Source organism: Tinamus guttatus, unplaced genomic scaffold (assembly GCF_059628265.1).
Source record: "Tinamus guttatus ecotype Peru unplaced genomic scaffold, ASM5962826v1 Tinamus_guttatus_pri_ptg000115l, whole genome shotgun sequence".
Lineage (NCBI taxonomy): Eukaryota > Metazoa > Chordata > Aves > Tinamiformes > Tinamidae > Tinamus > Tinamus guttatus.
This window is the reverse complement of record NW_028288649.1, coordinates 3,578,124-3,590,024: the sequence shown is the minus strand read 5'-3', so window position 1 is coordinate 3,590,024 and position 11,901 is coordinate 3,578,124. Positions and strand designations below refer to the sequence as shown.

General features: G+C 41.3%; 1 protein-coding gene across 1 annotated transcript in view; it reads left to right on the top strand.

Moving 5' to 3' along the window:
- The first annotated feature begins 613 nt into the window (after positions 1-613).
- The window catches only part of DNAJC13 (DnaJ heat shock protein family (Hsp40) member C13), a 42,774-nt gene continuing 31,486 nt past the window's right edge, over positions 614-11,901 (top strand). The window contains exons 1-5 of the mRNA XM_088521114.1: positions 614-806; positions 6,918-6,998; positions 9,786-9,861; positions 10,405-10,554; positions 10,898-10,939. Of these exons, the coding sequence (XP_088377240.1) occupies positions 6,931-6,998; positions 9,786-9,861; positions 10,405-10,554; positions 10,898-10,939 (336 nt within the window). The 5' untranslated portion in view covers positions 614-806; positions 6,918-6,930. The remainder of the gene's footprint in view (positions 807-6,917; positions 6,999-9,785; positions 9,862-10,404; positions 10,555-10,897; positions 10,940-11,901) is intronic.

Genomic DNA, 11,901 nt, shown 5'->3' with positions numbered 1-11,901 from the left:
AAAGGGGGAGCTAAGGTCTGTGGGACTGCCTTCAAACACACATGACTAAAATGGCAGCCAGCTGCCACCACCACCACTGCAGTCTTGAGGATTCATATCCCCTCAGGCCACCATCCTTCCTACTAAGAAAATACCTGCTCACAAAAGCTGTATAACCACAAGCCTCCAGGAGCTGGGCACTGAGAACACTACTAATTTGCCCATGAGTTGTCGTTAAAACACCAGAGGGAGCGAAAACACAGGTAGAGCCATTCAGGACACGCACGTCCTCCATCCTCCCCCATCCCTAATGGCTTCCCCCCCACGCCCAACGGCTCCCTCACGTCCAACGGCTCCCTCATCCTCAACGGCAACTCCCCCCCGCCCAGTCCCCAACGGCTCCTCTCTCTCCCCGCCCCGCACTGAGGTGACAGGGCAGGGAGGGAGGGAAGGAGACTTTGCCCCCGCGCGCGGCCGAGGAGGAGAAGGAGCGCTCAGAGGGCGGGCGGTAGAGGCGGCGTGGCGGGCGGGACCGCGGCTCCCGGCGAGGCGGAGGGCGGCGGGGAGGCAGCGCCTATATCAGCTGACCGCGTCCCGTGACGGCTCCGGGCCTGACGGTGTCTGCGTCGGCAGGGCGGTCTCGCTGCCGGAGCTAAGATGGCGGCCTCCAGAGGCAGCCTCTGAGGGGGCTGGAGAGGCGCCGCGGCTGCCGCCTGCCCGGGGGGCTGAGCGCTCCGCTCTGCGGCCCTTATCGCCGGCGGCGGCGGGACGTGCGTTGCTGGCGGTCGTGGTGGGGCAGGCCCGGGCAGCGCAGGCTCCTCGGCCAGGTAAATGCTAGCGGCGAGGAAAGCGAGGAGAAGGCGGCGGCCGCCGCTGCCTCCCCGCACCCCGGGCGGAGCCGATGGGCAGCGGGGTGGGGGGCGGGGCGCACGCTGGCCGTTGGCGGCGGCCGTTGGGGCTGGGGGGAGGGCGGGGAGCGCGGCCGGGGCCGTCGCCTCCGCTGGCGAAGCCCTCCCTTCCCGGGGACAAGGTGCGATGGCGGGGGGTAAAAGCGGCCCCCCGGCCCGGCCCCGGCCCTCCGGGCGGAGGGGAGCTGCGCGCTCTGCCCGGCGCCGCGTTGGACGCGCCGCGCTGCTCAGGCGCCTTTCTGTAGCTGGCGGGCAGCATCCGGCTCCTTCCCCAGAGGAGTGCAAGCGTGTGCATTAAGAAAGGATGCTTTATTTCTTTATTATTATTTTTTTCTTCTTCTCCTGGATTCGGATCTAAACAGAACCATCCTAGGGTGCTTTGGGGAGCTAATTTAAGAATGGGAGCTTGTAGGTGAAGGTTTGTGCTTAGAGGGGTCAACATTTTCTCGGTGAGGGCAGTCTCAAGAGAAGGTGAAGAACTAAATGCATCTTTCAGAAAATCCCCACTGTTTTTTTTTTTTTTTTCTTTCCCATCCCCTCAAGAGATGTTTAGTTTTTCCTGGTTGTGTTTTGCCTACTTCTTGCCTTCTGGAAGTCAAAGCAAGCGGGTGTGCAAAATGGCTTTGCATCCACAGTGAAGTGCTGACAGCTGTGGAGGTAGAGCCTCCTGCCCTGTGGTGTGGAGCCTGTGTCTTGGTACCTGCGTCTGCACAGCGGGACGAGACCTAGGGTGTGAAGATGTTGTATAGTGGCCATGCTTCCCCCCCTGCCAAATAACTTACTGCCTTTGAGCTGAGGGAGGGGATTGAGCCTGCTATTGGGGGGAAATGTGGGGTGATAAGTTTATAATTGTTATACCTATTAATGCACTTAAATCTTCTGCTTTGTGGCTGCTTTTAAAGGTCATGTAATTGGGAATGTTTTTTCCCTGTTCTGTTGTGCACTTTCATGCACATTGAATTTATAGTAGTGAGTCTGAGAAGAAGTTGAGTAGATAGCTACTTTGCTTCCTGATGTTTCCTGCTGATTAAATAAAACTGTTTTGGAAAGTCGTGCTAGCTTTAGAGCTTAAGCTCTTTGATATCTAAATTTCTGCTTCTGGCTAATGAGAAGATTGTCTCCCCAGCAATAGGCTGCTGGAACGTAGAAAGGGAGGAAGCCTGTCACAGGGATTGCTAGCTACTCTAGTTTCATCTTTGAATTGGGTTAGGAAGCTACTGCACAAACAGACTCAGTGTTACCGTCAATTGTGCTTGGCATACATACTGAGCATACAGATATGCATCTTGGTTTGACTGCTGCCTGCTGTAGGCAGGCAAATGCCAGAGCACTTGCATCAAATACTACTGACTTCTCCCCATTGCTGATGCTGGCTTTTCCCACCTTTAATAAGTTTTCAAGTGTTTGGAGACTCTAAACTATGTTTCTTTGTAGCATTGGCTTTCCAGGAGGTTTACCTGGCATCTTAGGCTTTTGGAAATAACTTTTCTAAGTGAGTTATCTTGCATGTATCACTGTTCTTTTGATGGGATGTGTTATTCATCATATTTTCCAAATACTTGTTTGTCTTGAGGGATTGAATCACTGGATATTTCCAGATTTCTTCTTTTAAGTGGTATTCTAGGGAGTAATGCTTCTAATGGCCAGAATTTTATGTTGCAGTAGACTGATCAAGTGATGTTAGATTATGTTTGAAGCTGGTAGATGAAGCCTTCTGACTTAAATAACTCTTCAGCTGACATTGAGCCATATGACTCCTTCAACTGTTCTGCCCCTTGGTTTGCCTCCAAAATCTATTTTCCTGCCCAAAAAGAAAAAAAACAATTATTGTCTTTCACGACTAATACTTAGAATTGAACCATGCAGTGAAAATAACTATAACTATATATATATATATATATATATAGTTATAGTTATTTTCACTGTATATATATATACACACACAAGATGACTACATTGTTCCTGAATGAAATCTTGTTCTTCCCTCTAGCAAGTAACCCTCTTTGCCAGACAAGCTAGTGAATCATTTTGGTTCATTGATCCAGAAGAAAACTAATGCAGACGAAAAGGCATCTGAATATAGATGAGTTGGTGATCCTCAGTGTTGTTCCTTAGCAAGGGAGTGGCAGAACGAGGTGAAGGACAGACGCTAATATCTGTTCTGGTAGTAGCAAGGTCTGAATTCCCAGTGTGTCCCGATGACCTGCATCCTGAAGCGCTGAAGACAGCGATGCTGCCGTCACTGAGGCACCCTGCACTGTTTTAAAAGGGCTGGGTAGGTTTTGTCTGTCTCCCCTCTCAAAGGGCTGTGACTTCCTGCACAACTTCCTGGGTGGGGTGTTTTTTGTTATGTTTTTTAGTGCTCTGTTCTTGTTGCTTTCTAATTCTTCGCTATTTTACCATGTATGTGTATTCTTTCTCTTGAGGTGAAAAATCACAACTTGACTTGAAATATAGCCTTGCTAAAAAGTTATTGCCCCATAAGACAAAAATGAGTGGAGTAGAATAATGTTGCTTGCAGCTCTGAAATGCTGCCTTAACCTAAAAACAAGTTATGGAAAATGTCTAATAGCATAGGAAGATGTCTAATAGTATCCAGGAAAAAAATGTGATTTCAGTTCTTCACAGAACTTTGAAACATGAACCAAACTTCTGATTTCATGAATAAGTATCACAGTAGGCATTTATGCCTATTGCTTTGATGTCTGCAAAGTCTCAGGTTCACTTCGAACTCTGCAAAGCTGCTTTGTTTGTGGCTTATTTTGTTTTCTCAGGTTCTGATTTTTTTGTTTTTTGGGGTTTTTTGGTAGCAATTTTGTTTATAAGAACATGCAGCAAATGTTAGATAACAGGAATGTGTTTGAGCTGAACACAGCTTGTGTGGGGGTAATTCATATATCTAAAACTCTAGCAGCTCAGTATGTTTAAGTTTTAAGGACTGCTCTTTTTGGTATATGCAGTGCAAACAGGTGCAGCTTTAGCTCTTCCTGCAAAATTGTTTTGCTACTGCTTGCAGTAGGAAAAAATGCAGAAATATATTCCTGAACTACTGTTTTGTGGAAGAGTTAAATTATCCAGGAGATCAAGGACTGATTTAGGTAGGTGCTCAGAGTTGTGTCATGGACAATATTTTGTCTGTGAAAACTACAGAGTATTTTTGCCTGTATTTTGCTCGTAAGAGCACTCTCCCTCTGCCATAAATATGTTTATAAAATTAAACTTTTAAGGTATTTTTTTGCCTGTAGTCCAATAGAAATCAGAACTAAGTATTTCTCCAGTGTTAAACCTTTGGGAGCTGTAAGTACGGGATACCAAAGAGCTGTGTTAGAATATGTAATAACAATCTTCACATTTTTTAAATGAGATGCACTGGGCCGCTAATGTAATTTAGTGGCACTGCATTGTCCTGGTTGCTTTTATAAGTGAAACCATAAAGAGTTGGCTGACTAGACACAAAAGTGGAATTTAAAATAAAGGAGAAAGATAATGGTAACAATAAGAATGTCGTCTTATTTTGTGAAATGAATGTGAATATCATTAAGCAAGCTACTATAATCACTGACAGTATGGCTGAACTGAATCCTGGAATCTAACATGTGTGCTAGCAAATGAAATCCTAGTGTGTGCTCTAATAAATCAGTGCGTATGCTATTTCAGATAGTCAAGAAATATGTGTGACTAGATATTACAACATGAGTTTTGCCACATGTTGTTTTACAAGAATGAGTAAAGGAAGATAACTTCGTTTCCTTTTTCTAAACTGTCTTTGTTTAGTGTCATGAACTAAACTCTTTCATATTGCTCTGCCATGGAGGCAAAGAAAATGAGTGCTGAACTTCCACATAGCTGCTTGGAACACTAGACTATTGTTAGCTGCATTTCTTGTTAAATTGCAGGAAAATGTGTGCAAGAATTGTTGCTAACTTTCAGCGTATTCTGCCTCTTTGATAATATTTTCACTGGGAGAGAGGGTTAAAATCACTATCCAGAAGCACAATGATTTGTAAAGCCTCAAACCTTGAAGGCTTTAATGGTTTTAGTGTGAATAAAACCAAACATACTGAAGTAGACTGTCACTTACAGCTGCATGAAACAGTGCATACAGTGGATCCTGAATCTAGTGAAATGCTGGTATAAAATTAAATTAATGGAGACTGTGGGTACATGTTCAAAGCAATGTTTCTCAGAACTGCATTGTTGAGGCTAGATGCTATCTGCGAGCATAAGGACACCTTGCTTTAAATATTCTGTACAGCAGGTGGTATTCAGGTCTGGGATACTTAACAGAGCTGGTCAGATCCAAGACTTAGTGGAACAAGTCTTGTTATAAGCTTGTTATTCCACTTACGTGAGTCATAAGAATGTCCAAACTGATTTAAATAAAGAAGATATAGAAAGAGTGCCTTGCAGCTTGTTCTGAAAGATGGCGTTAAATCATGAAAATGAAAAAAAGTTCACAGAAAGCTCTGTAATTTGCGATGTTTTGGTATTTGCATGTCAATTAGCTTACTAATAAAACCCCATTCTAAAATGGGGGGAAAGCAGAGAACTTAAAACAATGCTGTTGAACATCTTTTTCCCTATGAAACTCTGCTCCCAAAGTTGCATGGGGGGATTTCTTCATGACAGAAGTCAATGGGGTGTTAACTCTGGAGTCAAATTTAAGTTACTGAAATGTATAAATATCTCTTTCCAGAGACATTACACAAAATTCTTCACTAGGAAGTGATGACTGTGCTCACTCTCCACCTTGAGAACAGGAGTTCTTCATTTCGGTCACGTTATTCATTCTTCAGGCTCACGATTAGATAACTGCCACAGCATTTGCTCGGGAAGTAAATAGACTTAAGTTCTAGGGGTGGAAGTTAACAATGAGATAACATTTGCCAAAATAACTAGAAGAGAATGAATGCAAAGATAATTGAGAATTGAGGCTGTAACTTAACTGTACTCAGTGGGGTACTGACAGTGGGGTTGGATTGCTTCAGTGTTACTTTACCAAGCTGCAAGTATGGATTCTTGCAGACTATTTTCTTAAGCCTGATGTTTTGGTGACACAGTTGCATTAGTAGCATGAACTTGACAATAGTAGCAGTTCGAGTAGTCGGGCAGAGAAGCTTGTTTTGACACACGAAGAAATAAAGCAAGCACTGTAGCAGTAAACTCGGAGTGGTAAATGCTAGCCTTGCAACTGAATCTGAGTATCTCCACTTAAATGCCTTTTATAGGTAATGAAAGCAAAGTGAAGCAAAATGGAAGTTTAAATCTGAAGTACTCAGCATTGAGCAATTGCAGTTGCCGAAGACAATGTTAGGGTTCAGGAGGATTCCTCAGAATTTAGCAGCTCCTGGAGCAAAGATCAAGTCAAGCAGTTTTGGGCAAGTTTAAGTACATTCCTGCGTATATTTGGCAAATAGCTATTCCTGTTTGAACTAAGTATGTCAGGATGTCAGTGGAGGAATTGCATTAACTTGTACAGTACAGAAAGGGTACCTAGCTTTAAAAAAAAAAAATGTAAATCATAACATTTGGCTGATTAATTGGGTTCTCAATTCTGTTTCAGATTGAAAAGTAAGCTGTTCTGTCTGGTCAGTTTTCTCACACCGTTTATTCAAAACAGCAGTAGGAATCTGGCTTAGTTAGGGTTATGAATGTAGCCTCTTTGTTGGAATCATTTTGATGCTATAGAACTGTAAAATGCAGTTAAATCTGAAAAATCAAAGGTGCCAAGAATGTAGTAATGATTACAATGTGGCAAATAATAAGTTACCATAACATAATACTGTTAAAGAGTAACTGGTGGACCAATAAGTGAGAAACTGATAATTAGTCTGTTTCCCCAGGTAGTTAACCCATGCATTCCATCTGGTAAACAGGAATATTCCTGGTATATTCAGTCACTGTTTAAATTGTCAATTCTAAGTAAAGATAAAAACAAAGCCTTTTTCTTGAAGGATATTGATGAATGATTGAATAGGCTTTGGTCTTAAATAAAAATGAGTACTAACAAGATGTCTCTTTTGCTTTCAGGTCTTGGCACAAAATGAATATAATTAGGGAAAATAGAGATCTTGCTTGTTTCTACACGACAAAACATTCATGGAGGGGAAAGTAAGTACTTCAAGTTTTTAAGTGTTTAGTGTGATGTTTATCCTCTCCATTCCTGGGTTCAACTACATACTTCCTGTATTTCAAGCTAAAACTGAACTAAGAGCTTCTGCTGCTCAGTCTCTGAACTGACTGCATCCTCCCTAGCATCAATTTGCAGATAAAACATTGTTTCATTCTCTGTGCATGTGTTACTGCACTTTGGTATAACTCTGGAATAAATCCTGTGGCTTATGCACTTCGGGATTCTGTTAATCTTGCAACATGAAATATTCAAGTGGATAGTCTTCATCTTGGAAAAGGTTATTTGAAAGTCTTGTGCACCTGAATATATTAGGGTCATTGGTCCAGGCATACACTTAACATGTTGTATTATAGATTATCTGCTAAACTGTTGAGATTGCTTGAAAGACATATATTGGTAGAAACATACTTGCCCCAGTCTTCAGCAGTACTTCAGCCTGCAAGAGGCAGGATATTTCTGAAGACTATCCGCTGAACTCTTGAAACACATCGCAGATACTAGTTACAAGTCAGCTATTGTGTACTACTTGAAGCCTGATATCTCATCATAGGCATTTGTTTCGCTTAGAATTTTGTACCAATTTGGTATCCTTGCCCTGTGTGCTTCTTATATCTGTAATAGTACTGTGAGACATTTTCTTGCTACCTAAACATTAGCAGAACAAAGAAAGCCTGTTGTCTGAACTTTAAGAGTGCAAGTAACTGCTGTACTCTAGCAACTATACAGAAAGGTGGTGTCTGGCTCTGATTTTTGGCCAGTGAATTGAAACTGGTATTTTCTCACTGTCTGCCGATGCTTTCTGGAATCCATGAATATTGGGAGATGGAGGAGGATGGGATTGTGTAAGGTAGCAGCCATAAATCTTTCTCAGTCTGTGCCTTCAGGAGCCATGAACTTGTTTCAGTCTATAACCAGCGTGCTCCTAAATCTTAGAGATCAACAGGAACTAAGGCCTTGGGTAGTTCAAAGTCCACAATGGACTGAGCAGCTGTTGCCTACAAGGGTAAAATACCATTTCAGGAGTCACAATGGGCTTGTGAAAGTGTTGACTTGGAAAAACTTAGTTTGCTGTGTTAGAATTCTAACTGAAGATTTCATTATCCATGTATAGGCAAGTCCACACGTCTAGATTTGTGTGAACAGATATGAAAACTGTCTCATTACTAAATGAGATACTGTTTTGGGGGGCAATATTAGAATAATTTCTCCCTCTTATCTTCTCCTGTCCACAGAGTGTATCTTGTCCTTCCTTGTGAAGCTTCTGTGGCAGAGTTGTAAGTGTGGTGGGCCAAAGTGCAGGGCTAAAATTTAGCCACTTGCTGCAGTAAAATACACAGTGCTCCAATTACTTTTTATGTCCAGTATTCCCCATTAAAGAGCTTGTTCCTGCATGATGTAGGCTATTAGACTAAGATTATCTTAAGCTTTGGTAACATTCTAGTAAAAAGACTAAGTGTTATACTGAGGCTTTGTTTAAAACTCAGTAGTTCTTTATTCATACTTAATTCAGTGAGTAGTTGCCTTTTCCTGCAATGCATAAAAAAGCTTATGACCTTTTACAAGGTTTGTATTTGAGTGTTAAAGTCCACTCTGTAAATAGTAGTGTTGCTTCTCTGTAGCTTAAGTCTCACCTCCAGATAGTTCTCATGACATGAATCTTTTCAGTCATTCTTCTGAACATAATTTCTGAGAAAATGCTGTATACGTATTTTCAGCATTATCTATAGATAACGCACAAAAATCTCAGTATCCAAATGTTCAGTGGTAAATTGGCCCGAGTCACTGCTTTGACTCATCATGTGAATTAGCACTCGGTGAAATGTGGGCTGTATGCAAGGCAGTTAAGCTACCTCAGAGTAGTACAAATGAGGCAAGGCATAGATCTGTAGTTTTGTAAAATTAATTAACACTGTTGTATTCCCTTAAGTGTGGCAGTGTGGAGAGAAAAAAATCTAGAAGTTTTAATCAAGATGAGCCTGAATCAGAATGTCTGACTTGTGCAGTGTTTATAAGCAACTAGCAAGCAGGTAATAGCCCCCTTAATGGGAAGAGAATTTATGCTCTGAATTTGTTCTTAAAACAGCGTGGCAATCTCTCTCAAGCTACTCCATAGTATGCAGGGTATAATCAATGGTAAAATCTTAGGAGCTTGGAGATGCATATGTTTTTTTATGTTTAAATCCGGCCAAAGTTCATAGTCTCTTCAGTTCTCACAACAAAATGATTCTCCTGAATTTGTGTAGGGAGAGGTTGAAGGAAATGAACTCAGCAAATCTGCTTTTATTTAAATCTTGTGTTGCTCACTGGGTCATGTTAATGCTGGATAATTTTTCCCATATATTGAAATACTAGTGCTGTACGTGTAAGGTAGAAGACATGGTGCTGCTGTTACTGCACAGTCCTTTTAAACCACAAAAAACTGAAGTTCATCAGTTTTTTTTCTTTTTTTTTCTTTTTTTTTTCTCCTCCCCTTCCCCCCACCCCCTGCCCAAGCAGGTAAAAGCCAAAATGCCTCCTTAAATTGTGCAGCAAGAGGAGAAGGAGCAATCAGTTGTCCAAGAAGTCTTTTCTTGTATTCAAAGAACTGAAATGCTCTTTGACAGCCTGAATATAGTAGAAACATTGAGAGCTAGAGTAACAATTTGAGAAATGATTATGGATTTTTTTTTCCCTAACAATAACTAAACTATAGTATCCTGACAGGCTTTGCAGCTCAACAAGGTTTTGTCTTGAGTTCTGAAACTAATATGCTCTTACTCTTCCAGGTATAAGAGGGTCTTTTCAGTTGGAACCCATGCTGTCACCACATACAATCCCAACACACTAGAAGTTACAAATCAGGTAACTGTCTTCTCTGAACAGAAGACTATAGAGAAAGTTATACTGAGTTTTTGCCTTCTGTTCACTAACCAAAGAGCACAGTGGTATTCTGTTTTCAGCAGCTACTACCAACTCTAAGATCTCTGTGAAAACTAAGAATGGCAACTGCTACAAAGAAGCATAACTGATTTTTTTTTTTTTTTTTTTTTTTTTTCATCCCCCCTCCCACCCTCCCCTCCCCTCCTTCCCATTACCTTTACAGGTATCCAACAGACTTTTGTGCTTTCAGTTTGTCTGTGTTGGGCAATAAATAGTTTGCTCTTGTTCATCCTGTTCTGGATGACCTGGATAGGGCTGATCACTGAGGCTCGGTTCTAGAAGGGGATCAGGATGCTTGCTTTGCAAAGTGTCAGGCAGGAAGCTTGCTCTAAAGCCTCCTTGTGTGCTACCTATTGTCTCATTATATCGAATTAGTTACAGGTATTCTGGTGTTTTGAGTGGAAAACATGCAGCTTTGACTTTAAAGCTACTAATGGTGTAACCTATTTACTTTGATTTGTCTAGTGGCCTTATGGAGATATCTGTAGTATTTCTCCTGTCGGAAAAGGACAAGGAACGGAATTTAGCCTCACTTTTCGGAAAGGGAGTGGAAAGAAGTCTGAAACTCTTAAGTTTTCCACAGAGCACAGAACAGAACTTCTTACAGAAGCGCTGGTAAGACTCTTTTTGGTATCTTTGAGCATGCAAGGGATACTTAGAAGTCATTACAAGTTGTGGAAGTTTTATATGCTTTCCTTACCTAAAAGAAAGTAAGAAACCAAGTTGTGTTTAGAGCAGTTATGTTAATGTCACTGATCTAGTGTCAGCTGGAGTAACTAGTGTGCAATTCAGCATTTATAGTTTTGCTTGATATTTAGGAATGTATTATTTTACAGAGAAATAGAAGTAAGGCTTAGTCCAAGTCATTTAAAACAGTGTCAGCTTAAACTTAGACATTTTGGAAGGATTGACTATAACTTGCATTTTCATTCCTGGCTAACTCTTTTTTCAAAAACAGAGATTCAGGACAGACTTTTCAGAAGGAAAAATCACAGGACGGGTAAGTATTTGGCTTGTCTGAATCAAGGGGTATTTAATAAACTGATCTGAAGATTTAAATCTCCACAGTGAAGAACTAAAACAGATCTCATAAGCTTGGGTCTGAGGTTAAGTCTCCTCTCTGAGGAATTTGAGCTCATTCAAAAGGAGTCAAAAGGTTTCTACCTTTCTAACTGAATATTTGAGTCCTCTTCACTTGGCCTGAGCTTCCCTCCAGTGCATATAAAGACTGAGTGTTATCTTTTAAATAAAGAGCTTTGCTATGTGAAGCTTGTTAGTTGGAGGAAAGAAAGTATTAATCACTACTTAATTGTTAGTATTTCCAGCACTTTATTTTCTGACTGAAGCTTTCTGCATAACATAACTCCTGATTTTTTCTAAAAAAAAAAAAAAAAAAAAACCTGTTTCCTAGCAGAGTCAAGGCAAAACTGCTATTTTCTGAATCTTACTACTTGTATTTGGTAATAAGAAAGGCAATATACAGAGCTGTGACTTGTTCTTGTGGACTTAAGATAGCTGAAGCCCATAAGACATACCAAAAACCTCCTGACCTGCAGGTCACATATGCTAGAACATGCAGTGCCTTAAAGCATTGCATAGAGCAAATTGGGAGCACAGGAACCCTTGCTGGAACATGGACACCTGTTTGTCTTTTTTGCTGTTTAGTGCAGTCCATTAAGTTTTCTGACTTCAGTAAACGTGTGTTATTCATAATGGAACATGACTGGGGTGGAGAGGAGGGAACTTGCACTGTATTTTTTTTTATTAGCTGAAAAACAGCACCTTGTGCAGTAGGTGGTTCTTGTCTAATCAGATGTGCATATGCTATGACCCTAGACCTTCTCCTGCACCAGAAGGAAGTTACTTCCTCTAAGTTGGCTGTCTTGAAATTATTATTCTTTCTTTTAAAAGAAGATATTGTTTAAACCTTGACTGCTATGACTTCCTTGTCAGTACATAGCT